This window comes from Pseudogymnoascus destructans, assembly GCF_001641265.1.
Source record: "Pseudogymnoascus destructans isolate 20631-21 unplaced genomic scaffold scaffold_21, whole genome shotgun sequence".
In the NCBI taxonomy this organism is placed as follows: Eukaryota; Fungi; Ascomycota; class Leotiomycetes; order Thelebolales; family Thelebolaceae; genus Pseudogymnoascus; species Pseudogymnoascus destructans.
In genome coordinates, this window is record NW_020167540.1 from 460365 (window position 1) to 482273 (window position 21909).

A 21909-nucleotide genomic window follows, 5' to 3' on the forward strand; every position below is an offset into this window, starting at 1 on the left:
AGTGGATCGGCGCTGTCGCCGGGCTGGTCGCGGAGAGGGAAAGGAGGAAGGGTGGGAGGGTTAGCTGGGGGGAGTTTGGGGAGGCGAGTAGTCCCGTTAGTGGGACGGATGGGGGGCCGGAGGTTGTGCAGCAACGGTGGCAGGAGGGGAGGCCGATTTATTAGTTGTGGTTATAGTTGTAGGAATTTTGTACGTTTTTTTTGTTTTTGTTGGTGGTTGACGACGGCGTTTATGGGAGGGCTGGGTGGTACAGTACTTGGACAGTTCGCCACTATGGCTGGTATGCGAAGACGACGGGAGATTAGTTAGTTAATATCGCCATTCAATTACATATATGTTAAATTAAACCATCCTATACTTGCACTCTAAATGATGCTGAAGCCAAGAACCCTTTCAGCGCCCATTACTCGGGGGTTTTCTCCGTCCCCCACCGCCAACCCCTCCATAGCACGTGACACTCATCCCACTTCGCTCCACGACTCAAAATCGCCCTTGCCTCAACAAAACCTCAAAAATTAGCCACCTCTCCCCCTCGCGCCCGCCACATCACCGCCTCCTCTCTTCTTTCTCTTTCAAGCCTCTCTCTCATACGCAGCCTCACGCAATGGCGGCCCCAGCCCCCACCACTCCCCCAGCCATGGACCCCGCAGCCTCGATCGCGCTGATCAAATCCAACCTCGCCGAAGTGCTGAACCCCGAACTCATCGACGACGTGATCCTGACCCAAAAGCGCGCGCTGAAAGTGTACTGGGGCACTGCGACGACGGGACGCCCTCACTGCGCGTACTTCGTGCCGATCATCAAGATCGCCGAGCTGCTCGCTGCGGGATGCCATGTTAAGATTTTGTTGGCGGATATACATGGGTACCTCGATAACATGAAGGCGCCTCTCGAGCTCGTGGAGTTCCGCGCTGCTTACTACTCGAGGTTGATTAAGGCTTTACTTCGCGCGGTGGGCGTGGATTTGAGTCTACTTGAGTTCGTGCTGGGGAGCTCGTACCAGCTGGGGAAGGAATACACGATGGACCGCTTTAAGTTGGAGGGTGTGACGCGGATCAGCGTCGCTCAGAAGGCGGGAGCGGAGGTGGTGAAGCAGACTGACGACCCGACGCTGGGGGGATTGATTTACCCCTTAATGCAGGCGCTTGATGAGCAGTACCTTGACGTCGATGCGCAGTTTGGTGGTGTGGATCAGAGGAAGATTTTCACCTTCGCCATGGAGAATCTCCCGCGTATCGGGTATAAAGTCCGCGCGCATCTGATGAATACGATGATTCCCGGGCTGGGGGAGGCGGCGAAGATGAGCGCCAGTGATCCGGATAGTAAGATTGATCTCCTGGAGGATGAGAAGGGGGTAGAGAAGAAGCTGAAGAAGGCGGTGTGTGTGCCGAGGAAGGTGGAGGGGAATGGGCTGGTTGCGTTTGTGGAACATGTTATCTTCCGCGCGGTGGCGTTGAAGAATGGGGGGGTGGCGAAGTATGTGGTGGAGAGGAGGGAGGGGGAGGCGTTGGTTTATGAGGATGTGGAGGCGTTGAAGAAGGATTATGAGGCCGATATTGTGAGTTTTGTTTTTGTTACCTCCCTTACACACATCAACCCCCCCCCCCTTAACCACTACTACTCTCTTGAAAACTATAGTCCGAAGTACAATTACTAACATCCCCACCCAGTTAACACCCCAACTCCTCAAATCCTCCCTCACCACCGCCCTCAACGCTCTCCTCGACCCCATCCGCGCCGAGTTCGCCGCCGACGCCGAATGGCAAGAGATCGAGGCAAAGGCCTATCCCGTCGTCAAGGCTGAGAAGATAAAGACGAAGGTTAAGAAGGATAAGGGGGATCCTGCTAAGCGCGCTGCTGCTGCTGCTGCGAGGAAGGGGGTGGTGGTTGTCCAGGGGGATGGGAGCGTGGAGGCGGGGATTGAGGGGGTTAAGGAGGAGGTTGTGTTGGGGACGGGGACGGGGACGGGGACGGGGGTGGATGGGGTTGCGGAGAAGTTGGAGAGTGCTAAGGTGGAGTAGATAGATAGATGTTCGTGTGTGGGGGGGAGGATGGGGAAAAGGGAGGGAAAAGGCGTTGTAAGTGCGTGCATATGGATGAAATTACGAGATGAAAGATTAGCATGAATGACGGAAGAATGGGAGATGGTTGAATACCCCTTTTTGAGATATGAAAAGGGGATTCGGGATTCGAATATTACGTACGTGTTTTTATGTTTGATTTTTGAAGGAAGGCATGTTCAGACTCCCCAGGAGACGGAAGTATATTCATGTAAAACGAGTCGCAGTTCGCGCCTTGATATACTGTCGTCCTTTCCTCCAAACTCTTTTCGTAGTCTAACCTCATAACCATCATCGTACAATGCAACCCCCCTCCCTCATTCCCATCCATTCTTTTCGTGTGCATGCGCCAATAATCCCAATCCCATCTATCCCATCCCAACCCAATACCAAAACGCTAATGCCAATCGCTAACCCATGCTCTCAAAAACGCTCAGTCGCTGCAAAAGATAATGCTCATACAACAGAGGCACTCAGTCTCTCGCGAGACTTTGCCTGCGTCAACCCCCCCCCAGTCAGCAGCTCACAGCCACTCCCCAACCCAAGCCGCCGCAACGGCAAAAACAACACCACAAGCCACACCAACGACGTTCGGTCCACTCACAGCACCCGCGCCCACCGGCACAATCTTGCCATTACTGGCCACGACCCACCCGCTCGGCACCCCCTCCACCACAATCGTCTGGGACGCCTCCCCCTCCCCCCTGCCTTGCCCCGCCGGCACAGACGGCGACAGCGACGTCACAGCCGGGGCCTCATTCGTCGTAGCCGTCGCCCCCTTATTCGCACCAATCTTCCCGCCATTCGACACGATATCCGCCATATTACCGCCATTCCCTTTGTACTCGTACGAGGTTCCCGTGGAGTAGTCCGTGATCGCGATGGAGGCGACGACCATGCTGAAGGGCCCCTTTGAGAAATCCGTCGGGCCGCGCGCCCAGGCGATGGTGCCGGGGGCGTTGGCAGGATCGCCGCCGGACCAGGTGCCGAATTTGACTTGCATGGGGGATTGGGGGTATTGGTTTGCGTCTGCGTCTGCGGCGTTGAGGACGCGGACGACGGAGCCGGAGATGGACCAGATGATCTGGGTGGCTGTCCATTCGATGTCGTAGGTGAGGAATTGCTGTTGGTTCTCGGAGGTTTGGTGGAAGGCGCCGCGGTTGTAGGTGGTTACTTGGCCTTTGCCGAAGTAGTTGGATTGGGCTTCGTTGGGGGTGGCGCCGAGCCATTCGAAGTCGATCTCGTCGAAGGTGTCGGAGACGAGGACGACGGAGCTGACGATGCCGGCGCCGGGGGCGGCTTTCATGGTGACGGTGACTTTGCCGAACATGATGTAGAAGCGGCTGTTTAGTTGGGGGGCGTTGCCGGAGGCGGCGACGCTGAGGTGGACGCCGTCGGTTTCGTAGGTTGGGTTGCCTTGGGCTGTGAAGGAGTCGACTGCTCCTTGCTTGAAGTCAACGCTGATTGCTCGGCCTAGTGCTGGGTCTGGTGGGCAGGCTGGAGGGGTGTCAGTGGCTTGGCTAGATAATGATGGGGGGTCGAGGCTTACTGGTATGGAGAGGATTGCAGTTTGCGGTTGTCTGAGCAGTAGTTGGTGTTGATAGCAGAGATATCGATGCTGCTGCCAGCACGGCGGCGAGCTGTGAGAATTGCATGATGAGGATTTGGTTGGTGGAAGGAGTGGTAGTCTTGACGGCGGTGGTTGCGGTTGGAGTCGAGTAGGGCAGAGAGCCAAGGTAGTGTAAATCCGGACCATGCAGTGTCCGAGGTTAACAAGGGATGATGACGGGTAAAGGCAGATCGAGATATTAGCCAAGGGATTGGAATAGTTTGTTGGAAGAGGTCTGGAATAAAGTGGAATAAAGTGAAATAAAGGAAGGGTTGAGTGTGGTCTTTATGAGGGACCAAGTCGTGGTGATGGTAGCAGGGAAAGAGAAAAAAGCGTCAGCAAACGGGAGATTAATAAAGATGGAGGTTGGTGATGGTTGACGGCTGGTGATTCTGGTGATGCTGGTGATGCCGGTGATGCTGATGATGCTGGTGATGCTGGTGATGCTGGTGATGCTGGTGATGCTGGTGATGCTGGTGATGCCGGTAATGGGGACCTTTTTTTTTAGTTGGTGGCTGGGGAAGGTTGAAGCTTCCCAATCAAGGATGGAAACAAGAAACACGTGACTGAGGATATATAGGAGTCGAGCACATCCTCTGTGCCTCTGTGCCAATAAATTATACTCATCACCGTTCATCGCCCTTTCCATGCCGCCATGATAATTTTCAATAAACCACCCGGACCGCTGCTGCTAGCTCTTCATGACCAATAATTACATCCGCTACTAACTAGCCCTTAGAGCTGCCGCCTTAGGGCCGCCATGACCTTGACGAGAAGAGAGGGTTCGTCATCGGCGAGGACCAGTTCCACCGCGAGCTCCAGATCCATCGACACCATCCATGCGCCCGTCCCGACACAAGCTGTCAACGCCTCTTTGTTCCGCTCACCATCTCGCAGTCGAACACCCATTCAGCTCAAGATAGCCAGGAAGGAAAAGTAAGTCATCCCCAAAGTCATCCTCAAGTCATCCTCCTGCTCACGGCAGCTGCTGCACCCCACCCCTCGCCCGCTGCCCCCATTCCCCCCCCCCCCCCCAATTGCCGAAGCTTCAAGTTTGGTCACAAAATCACTTCCATCTGTTACATTTTCAGCACAACATTTGAGCATGGACTGATATCTGTCGGGTGCCTGCACCCGCGTCTCTCAACAGGCTCGAAAACGAATCTCAGATTTCTCCAACGCAACTCACTGGCCCGCTGTCCGCTGATAGCACGACTTCGAATGCAGCCTCGTTCGCAGCGATCTCACTCCCGAAAGAACACCGATTGAGCAACGACTTTGGCAACTACCGACGCGAGCTCTCCGTGCTCGACAAACCAGGCGGTCGCATCCCCAGCGTACAACATAATCCGCCCTCGGCCGTCTCGCCACGCCAGTACAGTGCGCCGTGGATGTCACCGTCGCAGAATGGCGCGACGATGCCGACAAGCGCGTTCGGGGCCAGCTTTTATAATGACTCGAGCGATAACCATTCCATGAACTCGCAGTTGTCGCCGAGCATGAGGCCCGGGACGCCAAGGACCTTTGGTGATCCCGAGGCGGAGGTGGCGCCGGATGATGAGAGGAGGCCGTCGCTGGCTAGTGTCGCGACGTCGGGGAGCAATGGGTCGAGGGGGAGTGTGGTTAGGACGGGGATACATAAGAAGTTACAGGGCTTCTTTGGAGAGGAGTATTCGGGAAGGGATGGTTCGGATGCGAGCCTGCCGACACACCAGCAGGCTGGGAAGGAGCAGAGGACGAATTCATATCCTAGGCATAGGGAACGGAAACCCTCATCCGCGGCGGAGGCCAGAGATTCGTCTCCGGTGCCCAGCAGACCTCGAACTCCAGTACCCTCTAGCGACGTGGTGCCATTCTTGTACCAGGATTCAGTTGTGAGTACTCTAGTTTCACGATATATTCAGTTGAACTGACAAGCACACAGGATATCTCGAGGTACGGCGAAGCGCCAGTTCGAACCAACCTCTCAGGTGTCGATAGGGAACGCTACATTGCAGAGGAACCACCCCAACCGCCACCGAAACCATCGACTGCGCGAGCACAAGCTTCAGCTAAAGTTCACCGAGTCGTCCACGGCCACCGCCACAACAAGAGCGACGAAGCCAAAGCTGCTCGACCGTCGACTGCCAGGGATGACATGGCATCCTCGGGGAGACCAAAAGAACGCCAGAACACGAGCACTGGTGCCTCGAGGCTGCAACCGCAGCCGCCAAAGCGCGCACCAAGTCCAACACCCAGCTACATGAGCCAGAATACGCTAGGCCAGTCTTCGACGGGATCGACAATAACAATGCCGGGACAGACAAAGAAGCCGGGTATCCTGTCGCGATTTAGACGACCCAAGGACAAAGGGTCGAGTATATTAAATCATCCGCCTGGTTCCGTGAGATCTTTCGGAGGGCAGGGCGGCGAACCACAACCACAAGCACCTTATGAACCGCCGCCTATGGACACCTATGGTCGAGGCGAAGGCAGTCTTGGATACGCTACAAATCAAGAGCCTCCTTTGCCATCGGTAGGGAATGGTAGCGGTAGCGCCATGCCGAGTAGTCGCCCATCTTCATCACGGCACGGGTCGCGACAAGCGGCGTTTGGGAGGCTGCCTTTTTCCAAGAAAGCGAAGAGAAACCGGATCCAAGAGGAGCTCCATGAAGCTGCTGCCCAGAGAGAACGGAAGCGCACAGAGATGAACTCGAATGTCTTCAATTTCGACTCTGACTTGACGAATATGGAGGGGATATTGCAGAAACCGCCGTCGCACGAGCCGCTGGAAAGCGCAATGCAAGGCAGGGAGCCGGAGGAGGTGAAGGTGCCGGACTCGGGTGGAGGGCTGCTTGGGTGGAACGCTCCGGATAGTTGGGCAGTTAAGAAGGTCTCGGATTTGAACATGACGGGCCCTGAAGCCGATGAGACCGCTATGCCGCGGAAGTTTGAGAAGTCGCAACACCCGTACTGTATACGGATTTTTAAAGCGGATGGGACGTTTGCTACGTTGTCTGTGGACCCGACTGCTACCGTTGCGGATGTCATTACTCAGTTTGGGAGGAAGACACATATTACGGACAGTCTTGACAACTACCAAATCATCATGAAGAAGCATGCTTTACAGCGAATTCTTGGCGCGGCCGAAAGGCCAGCTATTATCCAGAAGCAACTTTTGGAGCAAGCGGGATACGAAGAGAAGGATGACATTGAGGATCTTGGCAGGGAGGACCAAACATACCTTTGTCGATTCCTCTTTATACCGCAGCGCGACAGTGGATATGCCGCCATATCTCAGGATCTGGGCTTGAACAAATCCCAAAAGTTCAGTCATGTTGACTTATCGGGACGCAACCTCATCACCATCCCCATCGTGCTCTATTCCAAAGCGACAGAAATCATATCACTTAATCTCTCCCGAAACCTTTCGCTTAGACTCCCCAAGGACTTCATACAGTCGTGTATTAACCTGCGCGACATAAAGTATGTCAACAACGAGGCACACAAACTGCCACAAAGTCTTGGGAGAGCCAGCCGACTCACAATTTTGGACGTTTCCAACAACAGGTTGGAACAGTTGGAGCACGCGGAGCTGGACTGTCTGGGAGGGTTGATAAGTTTGAAGCTCGCAAACAACCGGCTGACACACCTCCCGCCGTACTTTGCCATTTTCAAACAGCTCCGGACACTGAATGTGTCGTCAAACTTTCTGGAATCGTTTCCTGAGTTCTTGTGCGACCTCCCTGGGCTCGTGGATCTGGACATGAGCTTCAATGCGGTTGACAAGCTGCCCAACGCGATTGGGAGGCTCACTAACTTGGAACGTTTCGTTATTACAAACAATCGTCTGTCCGGTTCACTGCCAGACACGTTTTCTCAGCTATGCGGCCTCAAGGAGGTTGATGTTCGGTACAATGCTCTATCGAGTATTGATGTTATAGCTGCCCTCCCAATGGTTGAGCAGATTTCTGCCGATCACAACTCCGTCTCTGTGTTCGAAGGGAGCTTCGATAAGATTCGAATCCTCCGCCTGAACTCAAATCCCGTCACAAGATTTGAGATAAAAAACCGCGTCCCGGCGCTGACAACGCTTTTTCTATCAAACGCCAAACTGGCACACATCGCAGATGGGTCGTTTGAGAGGATGCCAAACTTGGTTAAGCTGGTGCTTGACAAGAACCATTTCGTGTCTCTGCCGAGGCATATTGGGAAGCTCCGAAACCTAGAGCATTTCAGTATCGCGAGAAACGCACTGAACAGTCTTCCCCCAGAGATTGGCTGCCTAACCGAACTCCGAATCTTGGACGTCTCCCAGAACAACCTCAAGAAGCTCCCCCAAGAGATCTGGTGGGCCAGCAAGCTGGAAACCCTCAACATCTCCGCCAACGTGCTCGCGCACTTCCCCAAACCCAGCTCTCGCCCGCCGCAAGTCCCAACGGACGCTCCTTCAACATCTGACCGACAGGGATCGTTTTCCCAGAGCAGCATGCAGACCAGCTCGGGGAATGCGAGTCGTGAGGAGCTAGGGCCGCTTGAGGGGTTTGGACAGCGCAGACCGAGTCAGACTTTGGGGGGGCTGCTGGCGGTGGGGAGCTCGCCTGCTCAGGGCCCCGGGGGGGGGGTAGGAGTGACTCTATTATATCTATTTATGGGAAGGGTGGGCGCCAGGCGGCGGTGGTGTCGAGGGCTGGGTCTTTGAGTACGCAGGAGACTGCGACGGGTACGACGTCGACTTCGACGAGGAAGGAGTCTAGTTTGTCGACGAAACTGGCGAATACTTTTGCGGCTACTCTTAAGAATCTCTATCTTGCTGATAATCAGCTGGATGATGATGTTTTTGATGAGCTTACCCTTCTTGGAGAGCTGAGGGTGCTGAATTTGTCGTATAACGACCTCAGCGATCTCCCTCGTCGAACGTTGCGGAGCTGGCCTCAGCTTGTTGAGCTTTATCTCTCTGGTAACGACCTTACTTCGTTGCCCTCGGATGATTTTGAGGATTACAGTCTTCTTCAGGTGTTGCATATCAATGGCAATAAATTCCAAACGCTCCCAGCAGAGCTGGGCAAGGCGCATCGCCTGACGGTATTGGATGTCGGCAGCAACTCGCTCAAATACAACGTCTCGAACTGGCCGTACGATTGGAATTGGAATTGCAACCCTAATCTCAAGTACCTCAACTTGTCGGGCAATAAGCGGTTGGAGATCAAGCCGAACATCTCATACGGTTCTAGGGGTGGGAATCGTGATGAGATGAGCTCGACGGATTTTAGTGCACTGGTCAATCTGAGGATTCTGGGTCTCATGGATGTCACCCTGACTATCCCAACTATACCGGATGAGACTGAGGATAGGAGAGTTCGTACTTCCGGCACCCTGGCCGGTTCGATGGCGTACGGTATGGCTGATACACTCGGTCGCAACGAGCATCTCTCCATCATCGACCTTGTCGTCCCGCGGTTCAACTCCAACGAGTCAGAGACGGTTCTAGGGATGTTTGACGGGCAAGCAGCGACGAGCGGCGGCTCAAAGGTGGCGAAATACCTGCATGAGAACTTTGTGCGCATCTTCAGCGACGAGGTCAAGATGCTTAACCCCGCTATCCACGACACGCCTGTTGATGCGCTGCGAAGAGCGTTCTTGTCGCTTAACAAAGAGCTCGCGTCCGGCGCGACGCAGTTTGTGGAGGATCGCTCGCTGCTTTCTCATCGAGGGTCTTCGCCCCCCGCAGTGCTCACCCAGGCGGATTTGAATTCCGGCGGCGTGGCGACGGTGATGTTCCTAGAGCAGATGGAACTCTACGTCGCCAACGTCGGGGACGCACAAGCGATGCTCATCCAATCCGACGGCAGCCACCGCATCCTAACTCGCAAACACGACCCCGCCGAGCCGAGCGAGCGACAACGAATCCGCGACGCTGGCGGCTGGGTCTCTCGCCAGGGGAAGCTAAATGATATTATTGGAGTATCTAGGGCGTTCGGATACGTCCAGCTCTTACCTGCTGTCCAGGCCGCGCCGCATATCACGCAGATCACGCTCAAGGAGCAGGACGAGATGGTGATGATCGCCTCGAGCGAGCTCTGGGAGTACCTCTCCCCCGAGCTCGTCGTCGACGTCGCGCGGTCCGAGCGCAACGACCTGGTGCGCGCTGCGCAGCGGCTGCGCGATCTCGCGATGGCGTTTGGGGCGACGGGGAAGATTATGGTGATGATGATGGGGGTGACCGACCGGAAGCGGAGGGATCGGATTAGGATGAATAGAGGCCCGAGTATGACCTTGGGCCCGACGAGCGTCCTAGATGATGTGTACCTCCCCAATAAGCGGATTAAGCGCACCAAGGAGGCGGTGGAGGATTCGATGCTGCGGCGGCTGGAGGCGGAGGTGCAGGCGCCGGTGGGGGAGATTAGTATAGTCTTTACGGATATCAAGGGGTCGACTGCGCTGTGGGAGAATAATCAGAGTGCGATGAGGTCGGCGATCCGGCTGCATAATGAGGTGATGCGGAGGCAGCTGAGGATTATTGGGGGGTATGAGGTTAAGACTGAGGGGGACGCTTTTATGGTCTCCTTCCCCACCGCGACGTCGGCGCTGCTGTGGTGTTTTTCGGTACAGGCGCAGTTGCTGGAGATTCAGTGGCCGTCGGAGATTCTGAATCACTCGATTGGGAAGGAGGTTATTGATGCGGACAACAACCTCATCTTCCGCGGCCTCTCGGTGCGGATGGGCGTGCACTTCGGCACCCCCGTCTGCGAACACGACCCCGTCACGCGGCGGATGGATTACTTCGGACCCATGGTCAACAAAACATCCCGCATCTCTTCCACCGCGGACGGCGGGCAGATCGCCGTCTCGGCGGACTTCATATCGGAGATCCAGCGGTGTTTGGAGAATTACAGCGAGACGGAGCGGGCGGGGCCGACGGCGGCGGGGGGGGTGGAAGGGGAGATGGAGGATCCGGCTGTGGAGAGTATTAGGCGGGAGTTGAGGAGTTTGTCGAGTCAGGGGTTTGATGTTAAGCCGATGGGGGAGAGGAAGTTGAAGGGCTTGGAGAATCCGGAGTATATCTATTTGATGTACCCGCATTCCCTAGCGGGGCGGATTACGCATCAGCCGTTGCTTGGCTGTGACATTGCTGAGGCTGCGGCGACGAAACTTAAAGAGGATGCGGGCAGGGGGGGAGGGGAGGACCTGCAATTGAGTTTTGAGCCGAAGGGGGGTCTGAGTATTGACCCAGACTCGATCTGGGCGCTGTGGAGGACGAGTCTGAGGCTGGAGATGATATGCGATGGGTTTGAGGATGGGGTGTCGAAGCCGTTGTATGGGCCCCAGATGGAGCTGGTGGAGAAGCTGGCGGGGAGGGGGAGTGATATGACGGATGAGTTGCTCTTGGGGTTTATGCGGAATTTGCTGTTGAGGGTTGAGGTACGTTGTCTTACTTTCCTATTCCTGCTAGTTTTTTTCGGGGGGGTTGGCTGGCTAACGATGATAATTGCAGGCCTGCATCGCGAACGTCTCCCTCCGCCGCGGCGTCACGGCAGCGCAGAATCACGTGCCGGCGGGCGCGGTGACGGATTTCAAGAGGTACATCCGGCCGTTTGATGAGGTGCTGAATGCGGTGGCGGAGCAGCAGAGGTTGGTGGAGAGGTATCGGGAGAGGTTTGGGGAATTGGAGGGGGTGGTGGAGGGGGTAAGGGTGAAGGGGCTGGTGGAGGGGGAAGGGGTGAAGGGGGTGGTGGAGGAGGTTGAGTGAGTGAGTGGGTGAGGGGGAAGGGGAGAGGGGGGAAGGGGAGAGGGGGGAAGGGGAGAGGGGTTATGATGTATGATGATGGATGAGATGAATTGCTTCTGCGTGGGTGGGTGGTTGATGGTGGTGGTGGGATGGATGGGAGTGTCCCTATCTTCAACGGCTAATATCTTTTAATTCTTGAGGGCGGATTGGCGGTTGCGGCAGTTGCGTTGCGTTGCGTTTGGGGGGGGTTGCATATATAGGAGATTTCTAACCCCGGGCTGTATATCTAGATGGTCTGGGAGGGGGGGGGTGGAGAATTGGCGTTAGTTGTTTTGGGGGATTTGGGATAGGGAATTGGAATTGGATGGGGGTGGGCGTTGTTATTTTATGGAGTAGAGGGAGGGAATTGAGAAATGGCTCTCTGGATGGCTGGGGGTTTGGTGCGTACTTGGTGGGAGGTGAAGTTTGGTTTAAGGGGGGGTGGGGGGCGATTCGATGGTTTGTTTGATGGGGGAGATAGATTGATATATAGTTGGGGTGGGGAATATATTCTATTCTGTATATTCTATTATTCGTGCAATCTACATTCAGTGAATTGAGTTCGTTCGTTCAGTGTTGGTGTGTATTAAACTCCCCATCCCATCCTCTCCAGACATTCTTTTTTCGTCATGCCACAGCTGTGTTCCTCAGGCACCCACAAATCCATCTATATAATCTGCAATATCTCTCTCTCGGTTAAAGCCTTTGGTTGTATAGTGTAGTGGTTAGCACGTGGGATTTTGATTCGGATCCAATTTCCAAATTGGATTAAACACTTTGTTGTGTGGTTATACATATAAACAATTTTCCCGAATCCCCGGTTCGAGCCCGGGTACGACCTGTTTTTTTCTGCCGTTTTTTGGTGGTGGTTTTGTATGGGAGGTGTGTTTTTTATTTTACGCGATGGGGATAGGCGAGTTGAGCCGAGGCGAGGCGATACACGCACTTTTTTTTTTTTGCTCGATCTTCTTTCTATAGTCCACAATAAGCGAGCACACTACATCAAAAACAAATCCGCTTCTGTGGTCCAATGGTTAGGATTCCACCCTTCCAAGGTGGAGGTTCGTGTTCGATTCACGGCAGTTGCAATATGCAATTTTTTTTTTGGTATTTCTTTTTAGCTGAGCGCTGAGGTGTCTATAGGATGCTGATGGATGTGGTTGGGGAGAAGTGATGCTCTTCTTTTTGCTATCTTTTTTTTGCTTCAAGGAGAACTGCTCCTGGACAAGTATGGCCAAGTACAATACTTCCACCCCCCTCGCATCATCGGCAACCACCATCCGTTTTCCCCCCACCGTCTTCGCTGTGTTGGCGGGGATAGCAGGGATAGAGGGGGAGGTTGATAAGGCGGTTTGGAGGGGGACGGTGTGGTTTAGTCCGATTGGGAATAAGGATCTGAGGAAGAATTTGGTGGAGGTAAGTATGGGGAAGGAGTGGGCGGATATAGAGGCTTGGAGGGATGATGTAAAAAATGTGACGACGGGGAAGGTGGCGGGGGGTTGGGAGGGGGAGGATTGGGTGGTGGTGAGGTGGGAGGAGTGGAGTGTTATGGGGGTGGGGAGGGGGGAGGAGGGGGTAGGATGGGGTGGGTGATGCGGCGGAAGGGGATGCTATATCTGTAAATAGGCCATGGTGTAGCATATTAGCATCATAACAAAACATGGACATGAGTGACAGAATGACCGTCTATTCCACGCGCCCACGACAGCTAAAATACACACGAGTCCCCGTCCCCTCCCCCCTCCCGAACGGTCTCCGACTCAGTCTCCATGCAAAGCCCGAACTTCCCGCCAATATCTTGATGCAAAAAAGCTACTATCGTACTGCTTTCTCCGGTTATTATCCTCCCCATCCCATCCCACGCCACACCCACGTCCCAATTCCCATCCCATCCCATCCCGGCACACACTATCGTACGGCCCCTCCTCAAACCAACTCGCTCGTCACATTCGAGAACTCGCCCTTCTCCAACTTCGTCTTCCAGAAAATGGGATTCGTGTCGTTGAACCCATGCTTCACCCACCCCTCCTCCTTAACATGATACAAATTAATATACCCACCCGAATACGCATCCCTGTGCGTCGCGGCGAGGATACTGCGTCGACCCAGCTCCAGCGCCTCCTCCTCGCTCAAATCATATCTATACTCCGCATCCAGCACGCCGTAGGCGAAGGTCTGTCCAGAGCCGACGCAGAACAGGTTGCCTGCCAGCCGCGTGCCGTCGGAGTCGATGTAGTAGAGCGCGGGGCCTTCGGAGGGAGTCACGCCCGCGCACATGGTGCCCATGGAGAGGCCCATGCCTTTGTAGCTGTAGACGATGTTGGCGAGGATCTTGGAGGCGGCGGCGACGGTGATGCGGCGCTTTTGGCGGAGCTCGTGGAGGCGGCATTGCATGCCTAGGTAGGCGAGCCAGTATTGGCAGTCCTAGAAGGTTCGTTAGTTGTGGCCGTGAGATCGGTCGTCGGGGGAAGACCTACAGCAGCGCCACCAGCCATCGTGCCTAACAAGCTGTTGTTGATCTCGATAACCTTCTTCACTGTCTGCGAGGCAATCCAGTTCCCAGCCGTAGCTCTCGAATCCGTCGCCACGATAATCCCGCCCTGGAACCTGAAAGCCAGCGTAGTTGTGCCGTGGGCGATCTTGATGGGGCAGTTGGGGTTGGAGTAATCGTCTGTTGCCGCGCGGAGCCATGATGACGGCTGCGGTTGTCATGTCAGCATTTGGTCTCGATCCAACGTCGGGAGGTAGTTGGATTTCCACGGAAACCGTGTGGAGAGGGAGTGTGGATATGAACTCACTTGCGCAACGGGCGGCATGGCAAACCTCAGACTTAACGCCGGCACCTCCTGGACCATCTCCATCTCCTCCTGCTGCTCCTTTGCGTAGCCCTCATTCGCAAACATCGGCCTGCTGTAGCGGGCGACGAGAGAGTCCATCTTGACGTCGGTGCCTCCAATCTGTCGTGGGGATGTGGTTTCGGGTATATGATCTGAGATGGGAGATGCGGCGGTGAGGTTGATGAGAGCTTGCTTTGTTGGGCGTTGTTGGTATGGGCTTGCTGGAGCTTAGGCAGGCGAGAGCTCGCGTCACAACAGGCATGCTGTAACCGCGAACACACCTGTATAAATCACGTGATGCGATACACGCAGTGATGCTGAATTTGGACTGAAGTTGGATGGCTTCAACAATGGGATTTTGAACTTGGATCGTTTTATAATATACTATTTCTTACTAGAAAGACTATCTCTACGGAACAGCAGCACAATAATTAAAACCATTCGTGATATGGTCGTAAGCAACGAGTCCGACTCCCCACAGCCGCCCATTATTGATGAAATTCAAACCACCTCAGCTCTCTCTCTAGTCACATTAGGGGTGTCAACATCCTCACCAAAGGTCGCCCTCGGCTTTGAAGCTCCGCCTTGCCCGTTCGTTGCGCGGCTCGAGCTTCCTCCTCCCCCCGCCATTATCGTGCCGTGGGGAAGGTAGGTGCCTCCTTCGCTTCGGCTCTGGGTCTCATAGTTGCCGTCTTGGGTTCGGCTCTGGATCTCATAGTTGCCCCCTTGGGTTCGGCTCTGGGTCTCATAGTTGCCGCCTTGGGTTCCGCTCTCACTGGTCGATGGGATTGTCTGCAATGTTTCCTCGTCATCATAGCTGGTATCAGCACCGACTCTTCCACTGGTGGGCATCAGGTTCGAATCAATCTGGCTTGAAATGGGAACATCGTCGGCCTCAAGGCGCCAGTCGCGCAGGTCCTCCTCGGCGTCGTTGAGGATCTGTCGAGCTTGGTTGCCGTGCTCGAACTGCGGGCGAGTGTCGCCTGGGATGACTGGGGTGTCATCGAGGAGGTTCAACATGCGACGGCCGTGGCGGGCGAGAATGATCTGCTTCTCTGCGCGCTCGATGGTGGCGGCGAACTCGGCGGCGTAGGCCTCCTTGAGCTTTTGGCGAGTCTATATTTGTGTGAGCACTCGTTCATATGATTGACAACGCAGGGTAACATACGATATTGGTAAGTTGGGCCTCGGCCACCAGGTTCTCCGCCTCTGCCCTAACCAGCTCCTGCTCCAAAACCACCAGTCGCGTGTTCTCTGGCTCCTTCATCTTGAGCTTGTGGATCTCATCCTGGATCTTCTGTCTGTTGTCCCTGCTTGGCTGGACGCTCTTCTCCGTGTTTCGGATCGTCTTCAAAACAGACCTGGCATCGTCCAAGTTGTGCGCATAGACGTCCTCCTGCTCGCCCAGCTCGCTGAGCAGCACACCAACCTTGTCGGAAAGTTCGGAGACGGCATCATCTCCGGTCTGCTCGCCCCAGTCGGAGAGCTGTGTGCCAACGGAGAGGCGCTCTTTGCCGGCGGCTTCGTAGGCGCCGATGAGGTTGTTCTGGGTCTTGATGAGGCGGAAGAGCTTCTTGGACAGCTCAGGTTGGCCGGCTCCCCGCAGGCTGGAGAAGGTGAAACCATGGCGCGAGCCCCCTTGTGAGGAGCCGCCCTGGTTCTTGTTCCCGCCGGAGCGAATGGAGAGTGCTCTATTCCTGCGCTGGGTGTTAGTTTTACGTCGAACAAAAGCGCAGTAATGTGGGATATCAAGGGCTCACAGCGGAAATAACTTGAATTCCGTTGAGGAAGCGGTGCTCCTAGACTTGCGATGACCGAACATGGTGTCTTTTAAGAAATTTGGTTTGCTGACTTACATTGTAGAAGAGATTCTCAATTCTCCAGTGTATTATATGTTTATCAACTACGACGTGGTCAGCACCTTCCCTATCTGAATCAAACCCCGCACTGAATCACGCGGTGAGTAAACAGCAACCGTACCTTGGGGTAAACCTCGAATATTAACAAGCCAGGCGATCTCGTAGCTAGTTAATTGAATAAAAGGTTTGTTTTTTAGAGGAATATATTATTCCAGAGTGAGTGCGAAGAGATAAAAATCACCAGTACGTAACGTCCACACGATCCTTGCTTTATTGTAAGGGGGGTAGCATGATCGTGGGCGAGCTCTAAGCACGATGATATCATGATGTTGTCAAAGTTGCACTAATCATTGGTTAGGTTCCGGGCTACGACCGTACGTCATGCTGCGTACGGGCAGTTTGGCAACGGCTCCAAAACCCTGAATTATATGCTTATATACATTAGCATCATGGGTTTTGAGGCTCGAAAAGCTATACAATAAAGATGCGCCGGCATCACTTGCCCATATAAGGGACACTGGCGAATGGCACGGAAGCCAGCAGTCTCACGAGTAACCTCATCCAAATCCCACCAAGGTCCAGCAATCCCCGTGTTAGAAGCCGCCGTGAGGCCATAAGCACTACTTATGAGGGTTGGAACCGGTTATGTCATGAATCATCGACTCACAAAAGTGCTCGAGTATATACATTCCCCATTATCAACTTACCAATCTCATCCGATCTAAAATCTCTCGTCCACCCTCCATCAAGAAACCGCACTATCTACATACGCTTGTCTCACTATCATGTGACACATGCACTTACTGAGCTCCTCCATCTGACACAGCATCAAACAACTATGTGTCTCCCCATCGGCCCTCGCTCAAGCTTCCACGATGATATGATTATGCGGCCTCGTCCGTTCCTCGGCACGCGACCAGCCGTCTACCCGCGGTCAACTTTGCCCCGGCGGTCTATGAATGCTGGTATGGGATCAAGTGTTCTGGGAGGACCGAGGTTTGGTGCACGAGGGTATAGAAGAGTTGGGGGTATGGGGGGCATGTACCCGATGGACGGCATGGGCATGGGCGGCATGGGGATGGGGATGGGAGGTCTAGGTGGTATGGGCATGGGTGGGGGCCTGGGTGGTATGGGCATGGGTGGGGGCCTGGGTGGTATGGGTTATGGCGGGGGCTATGGGGGAGGGTTTGGAGATTGTGGAGGCATGGGAGGTATGGGAGGTATGGGAGGTATGGGAGGTATGCGAGGTATGGGAGGTATGCGAGGTATGGGAGGTATGGGGGGTATGGGAGGTATGGGAGGTATGGGAGGTATGGGCGGTAATTGCTGATATGGTTTGTCTTAGCAAGCTATTGGTTTCTTCCATGTGTTATTATCAGTCTGCAATATGTAATATACAGAGAGATACAAGAAATACGCAGGTTCTCAAAAGTGAAGCTTAAGATATTCAAGAATTGTGTGGTGATATGTCTAGAAGCTCGATGCGATCAATCTTGCGTAGATGGGCGCTAATTGCGCTAGAAGTGCGCAAATTTAGAAAGTGAAGCTCGTAATCTTCAAAGTTTAGGTGATTATCTAGAAGGTCGATGTAGGTAGAGAGTTTAGTGGCAATTTAGTACTAATTCTCATTTCTAGCAAAATCGTTCGTATAGAGAAGTTCAAAAGCGCGTAAATCTATGAAAATGAGGCTCGAGATATTTAAGAATTAGGTGGTGATATAACGTAAGTCGTGGCGTAACGCGGGGGATGGCGTAACGCGGGGAATTCACCCCGCCGACTTCTGATAACTGTGAATAACTCAACAATGGTTCGCTGTAAAAGCCTGGGTGTTGCTGAGCGTGAAACTTTAATAGCCCAGGCAGTATTAGACGTCCAATCTAAGAAGTATAAGAGTGCATATCACGCTGAGAAAGTGCTGGGGCTGCCGAAGAGTTCAGTGACGCGACGCGTCAATGGAGGTTTGACACGCTCCCAAGCCCGCCAGAAACAGCAGAATTTATCAGGCGCGCAAGAACAGATACTTCTAAAGTGGATTAAAAACCTAACAATCAGCGGCTATTCTCCAGGGCATCGGTTGTTGAAGGAAATAGCTGAAGAACTCCGGTCGCACCGGTCACTCAATTTTGATGACGCGACGCCAAACTTACTTCTACCCCAACCACGATTTTCCCTCGGTCGTGACTGGGTACCACGATTCATACAACGACATCCCCATCTACAGGTCGCTATTGGGCGACGGATCGAAACTGTATGCATGGACGGTGCAACAAAACCAGTGCTTACAGCATGGTTTAACGCGTACACCAAGGTGGTTCAAGAGTTTGGAATCACGCAAGAGAACACATATAACATGGATGAATCTGGATTTTCGATTGGGACAATGGAATCTACTCGAATTATACTTGATTCAACGCTTCGTACGAAGCATCAAGCGCATCCTGGCTGTCAGGAATGGGTTTCGATGGTCGAGTGTGTAATGGTGGGTGCACCAGATATGAGAATCTAGCCACCCAAGGAAGGGATGAATTTACTAAGACAACACACTGTCTTAGGAAACAGAGCTAAAGGGTTGTAGCTTAGACTATTCCACAACGCAGTAATTAGGTGTATGATGTGGTGAAGTGGTTTAGACAAGTTGCAACAAATGTTGAGTCTGAGAACTCAGGGGTAAGTCAGAGGTTAGCACCTCACTGACTTTTCAAAAACAGAGAATAACAAGATCAATGCTTGGAAGCTTGGAAAAGACGTAGAAGTATGTGCTAGTCGATTTACTGTATTGCCTGCTTGCCCTTTCTTAAGGAAAGGGCAATCCTATTTATGCCAAAGGAGTCTAGTTCTCTCATTTTCCATGACTTTCCATGACTAACCAGGCTTGGTAAATGTATTAGAAATCAAGTGCGACCCACAACTAGCTTGCTAATCATGTAGTGAACGTAAGAGAATCCCATAGAACCATCTCTTGGGTTCCTAGCCTATAGGAAGTGAAAAGGAGGTCCAAGGTCAGAGTACCTATAGACAAATTATGTCATAACTTAACCAATATTGTGGGTAACTAAGGAGCGATGACGTGTAATGAATCATAGAGGGTTGTAGAAGCTTCTAGAGCTATCGTTCATGTTCCTAGGCCTCTAGTTGGTAGAGATATGCCATGTGGTAGTATTGGCCCACCCCATTAAGGAGGAGATATTCTTAATAACTTGTTCAATGAGTGTCCAAATAATATGCTGTGATGTATGTAGCATAAACAGATGTAGTAGAAGAGTTTGCAGCAATCGTTGAGTAGTATTGCTTCTGTTGTTGGTGTGATAAGCCAAGATATGTATGGTAACCCCTTATCACAAACCACTAACAGATATCTGGTCCATCCAGAACAGTGCCAAACCAATGTGGACATATCCAGCTCTTCTGTCTCCGACCAACAACCACACCCTCACTGAAGACCATCGACACAAACCATACACAATTGCTCAGCAACATCTCGGATATTACCCCCCCCAAACAAACACCCACTTGACAGGGCAGCCTTGGGCCGCGGACTTGGCTGGATACGCAACTTCCAGCCATCAACACATACACTTGGGGGGTTTGGGACAAGGGAGTTGGCATTGGATTCGGGGTGGGGTCAAGGTCTGGAGTGCCGGGCACAGGGAGGGAGTGGACATCTGGAGGGGCTATGTGGTGGTTGGTGCGACTTTGGAACAGTCGCAGGCTGTGGATCGGGGCTGGATAGAGTAGGCAGATTAGAAATATACGGTATTATGTTTGGATTTCTGCGTTTCTTGATGACCACCGTGATCTTGCCACCACAGCTTCGCCGAGAATACTGTATGGATACGGATCTGGCCACCACACAGAATTACGGCAGCATTGCCGTCGCCATACTGTGGCGAGAAATCTACAGCTTATGGCCGGCGACGGTGATCCTTTGCGATTACAGTAGTACTCTAACTACAGTATTACCTCCAAAATCTGTCGCGCCAGCGATACTGCCCAGATCAAGGGCACGGTCGCCGCTCACGGGCGGTGCAATACACCGTCGGTATTAGAGCGGCGATTGTACCGTCGCTCCAGTGCGACGGTCGCGCCGGCCAGTACGGTAGCAATACGGTATGGCCACCGTACTGGATTTGGCCTGTGCGCTGGTAAGGTATCTACCGCGTTTGATCTTTGTAGAGAATGCTCGATGAGAATGATACCAGGGACTGCACGATTCTGGAAGATTTGCAGCCATAGATAGTATTGCACCATTAGCATTCAATATAAAAAACTCAATAGTCCAACCACCTTCGTAGATTGTTACGAGACATTATATTTTACATAATTCACTACAATTGGGTATCATCAACTCTTCTCCATCCCTCCGCGCCCATAATCCCCCCATCACCAGCCTCGGGGTCAATAGCCCATTTCTTCAAACTCCTCACATCCAGCCCACTCCTCCACCCCGCCTCCCACATCTCCATTCCCGTCCAAGCAATCATAGCCGCATTATCCGTACACAAACTCATCGGTGGGAACACCACCTCCACACCTTCAAACCCCCGCTTATCCAACAGAGACCGCAGCATATGCTTCAAGAACTGGTTCGACGCAACACCCCCAGATACGACGAGGGTAGATATGTCTTTCATTGCCGGAGTGCTGAGAGCTAGGAGGACTCGCGAAGCTAAGTGCTCAAATGCGACTCGCATCGTCTCCTGTGCTAGGACTCGGCGCTCGAGATCTGACATCTCTGGATTGGCCTCTACAATACGGCGTATTATAGCGCCAAGGCCCGAATAGGAGAACTCCATAGACGACGACTTGTCCTCAGACAGCGGCGGTCTGATAGCCCAGCCAAACTGGGTCGTCTTCATCGTGTTAAGACCGCGCTGCGTCTCGGGCGGGTTATAGTCGTAGTCCTCCGCCCCATTCGGGAACGCGAACACCTCTAACATCGGGCTATACATGACGCTCTTCCCGTTGTCCAGCAATGATGCAGAAAGAATGTCGCGCGCACACTTGTCGAGCACGTTCCCGACGGGTATGTCTGTTTTCTCAGCGAGGATGGAATGTGACACTATGTCGCTGGAGTGGACGAGCATCGTGTTTCCGCCCGACACGAGGAGAGAGAGAAAGGGGAACTGGGGATGCGATTCCGCTGATTCCGAGGTCGCGTTGAGAGATGATACTAGCCGTGGCGTCAGAGCGTGAGCTTGCATGTGGTTGACTCCCAAAACGGGGATCTGCCACGCCACAGCCAGACCCTTCGCTGTGTCGAGCCCAGTCACTAGGTTCGACTGCATCCCCGGTCCTCGTGTGACCGTAATGAAGTCGGGGCGCTTTCGTAGTTTATGAGACTTGTCGGTAGCGCCGCGGACTTGGATTGCGTTTGTCCATGTTGCCGATTCGGAGGGCCTCTCGGGCAAGCTTTGGAGAGCTCTGTTGAGAAGAAGTGCGAGGGACTTCTGGTGGGATTCGAGCGCTACCAGGGGGTGGACGCCTTGGAATGCGCGGTTATCTGAGGTGACTTTGTCGTGGAAGTGGAGAGTGCTTCTGGCACTTTGCTTCTCAAGGATCGCAACGGAGGTATCATCGCAGGAAGTTTCAATGGCGAGGGTGAGGAGGGTTCGGCGTTCATGATGGCGAGTAACAGGGAGGCATCGTGCACGCCTGATGAGAGGGAATAGCAACCTCATCAGGGTGAATAAGGCAGATGGAATTTCTTTTTTACAAACAGTAATGCAGCTTTCCGCAACTCGAGCCTGGTCACGGTTCCAAGGGATTGATGGAGGCGGTAAATTATATTTCTGCCGTA

At 53.4% G+C, this 21909-nt stretch overlaps 8 protein-coding genes and 2 non-coding genes across 10 annotated transcripts; 6 read left to right on the forward strand and 4 right to left on the reverse strand.

Moving 5' to 3' along the window:
• Nucleotides 1-522: 522 nt before the first annotated feature.
• TYS1 (Tyrosine--tRNA ligase cytoplasmic) lies at nt 523-2021 on the forward strand (the record flags this gene model as incomplete). Its single annotated transcript, XM_024471607.1, has 2 exons — nt 523-1558; nt 1671-2021. The coding sequence occupies exons 1-2, from the start codon at nt 605-607 to the stop codon at nt 2019-2021; spliced, it is 1305 nt and encodes a 434-aa protein (XP_024321253.1). The 5' UTR covers nt 523-604.
• Nucleotides 2022-2583: 562 nt separating this feature from the next.
• On the reverse strand, nt 2584-4250 carry VC83_08045 (uncharacterized protein; the record flags this gene model as incomplete). Its single annotated transcript, XM_024471608.1, has 2 exons — nt 3610-4250; nt 2584-3557 (listed from the first exon to the last, which is right to left on the reverse strand). The coding sequence occupies exons 1-2, from the start codon at nt 3713-3715 to the stop codon at nt 2584-2586; spliced, it is 1080 nt and encodes a 359-aa protein (XP_024321252.1). The 5' UTR covers nt 3716-4250.
• A 45-nt stretch (nt 4251-4295) lies between these two features.
• Nucleotides 4296-8350, forward strand: CYR1_1 (cysteinyl-tRNA synthetase; the record flags this gene model as incomplete). Its single annotated transcript, XM_024471609.1, has 3 exons — nt 4296-4605; nt 4820-5543; nt 5594-8350. Exons 1-3 carry the CDS (start codon nt 4430-4432, stop codon nt 8348-8350), a joined length of 3657 nt encoding a protein of 1218 aa, XP_024321255.1. The 5' UTR covers nt 4296-4429.
• A 551-nt stretch (nt 8351-8901) lies between these two features.
• CYR1_2 (cysteinyl-tRNA synthetase) lies at nt 8902-11398 on the forward strand (the record flags this gene model as incomplete). Its single annotated transcript, XM_024471610.1, has 2 exons — nt 8902-11070; nt 11144-11398. The coding sequence occupies 2 exons, from the start codon at nt 8902-8904 to the stop codon at nt 11396-11398; spliced, it is 2424 nt and encodes an 807-aa protein (XP_024321254.1).
• Nucleotides 11399-12122: 724 nt separating this feature from the next.
• Nucleotides 12123-12257, forward strand: VC83_08048 (the record flags this gene model as incomplete). Its single annotated transcript has 1 exon — nt 12123-12257. It is a non-coding gene; the product is annotated as a tRNA-Gln (tRNA).
• Nucleotides 12258-12431: 174 nt separating this feature from the next.
• On the forward strand, nt 12432-12504 carry VC83_08049 (the record flags this gene model as incomplete). The annotated part of the gene is made up of 1 exon: nt 12432-12504. It is a non-coding gene; the product is annotated as a tRNA-Gly (tRNA).
• A 769-nt stretch (nt 12505-13273) lies between these two features.
• PRE2 (proteasome core particle subunit beta 5) lies at nt 13274-14476 on the reverse strand. The gene is made up of 3 exons (XM_024471611.1): nt 14215-14476; nt 13894-14115; nt 13274-13840 (listed from the first exon to the last, which is right to left on the reverse strand). Exons 1-3 carry the CDS (start codon nt 14350-14352, stop codon nt 13343-13345), a joined length of 858 nt encoding a protein of 285 aa, XP_024321171.1. The 5' UTR covers nt 14353-14476; the 3' UTR covers nt 13274-13342.
• On the reverse strand, nt 14477-17340 carry VC83_08051 (uncharacterized protein). Its single transcript, XM_024471612.1, has 4 exons — nt 16234-17340; nt 16110-16156; nt 15422-15950; nt 14477-15369 (listed from the first exon to the last, which is right to left on the reverse strand). Coding segments are annotated over exons 2-4 (1146 nt in total). The 5' UTR covers nt 16112-16156; nt 16234-17340; the 3' UTR covers nt 14477-14754.
• Nucleotides 16160-17442, forward strand: VC83_08052 (uncharacterized protein; the record flags this gene model as incomplete). The annotated part of the gene is made up of 1 exon (XM_024471613.1): nt 16160-17442. Exon 1 carries the CDS (start codon nt 16951-16953, stop codon nt 17440-17442), a length of 492 nt encoding a protein of 163 aa, XP_024321169.1. The 5' UTR covers nt 16160-16950.
• Nucleotides 17443-20437: 2995 nt separating this feature from the next.
• VC83_08053 (uncharacterized protein) lies at nt 20438-21790 on the reverse strand (the record flags this gene model as incomplete). Its single annotated transcript, XM_024471614.1, has 1 exon — nt 20438-21790. The coding sequence occupies one exon, from the start codon at nt 21788-21790 to the stop codon at nt 20438-20440; it is 1353 nt and encodes a 450-aa protein (XP_024321170.1).
• Between the last annotated feature and the right edge of the window lie 119 nt (nt 21791-21909).

Coding starts and splice junctions, on each gene's coding strand:
- PRE2 (XM_024471611.1), bottom strand. CDS start 14,352: ATGGACTCTCTCGTCGCCCGCTACAGCAGGCCGATGTTTGCGAATGAG. Junction 14,116..14,214: donor CCATGCCGCCCGTTGCGCAA/GTGAGTTCATAT, acceptor TGACAACCGCAG/CCGTCATCATGGCTCCGCGC. Junction 13,841..13,893: donor CGATGGCTGGTGGCGCTGCT/GTAGGTCTTCCC, acceptor CGAACCTTCTAG/GACTGCCAATACTGGCTCGC.
- VC83_08051 (XM_024471612.1), bottom strand. Junction 15,370..15,421: donor AGGCCCAACTTACCAATATC/GTATGTTACCCT, acceptor ACACAAATATAG/ACTCGCCAAAAGCTCAAGGA.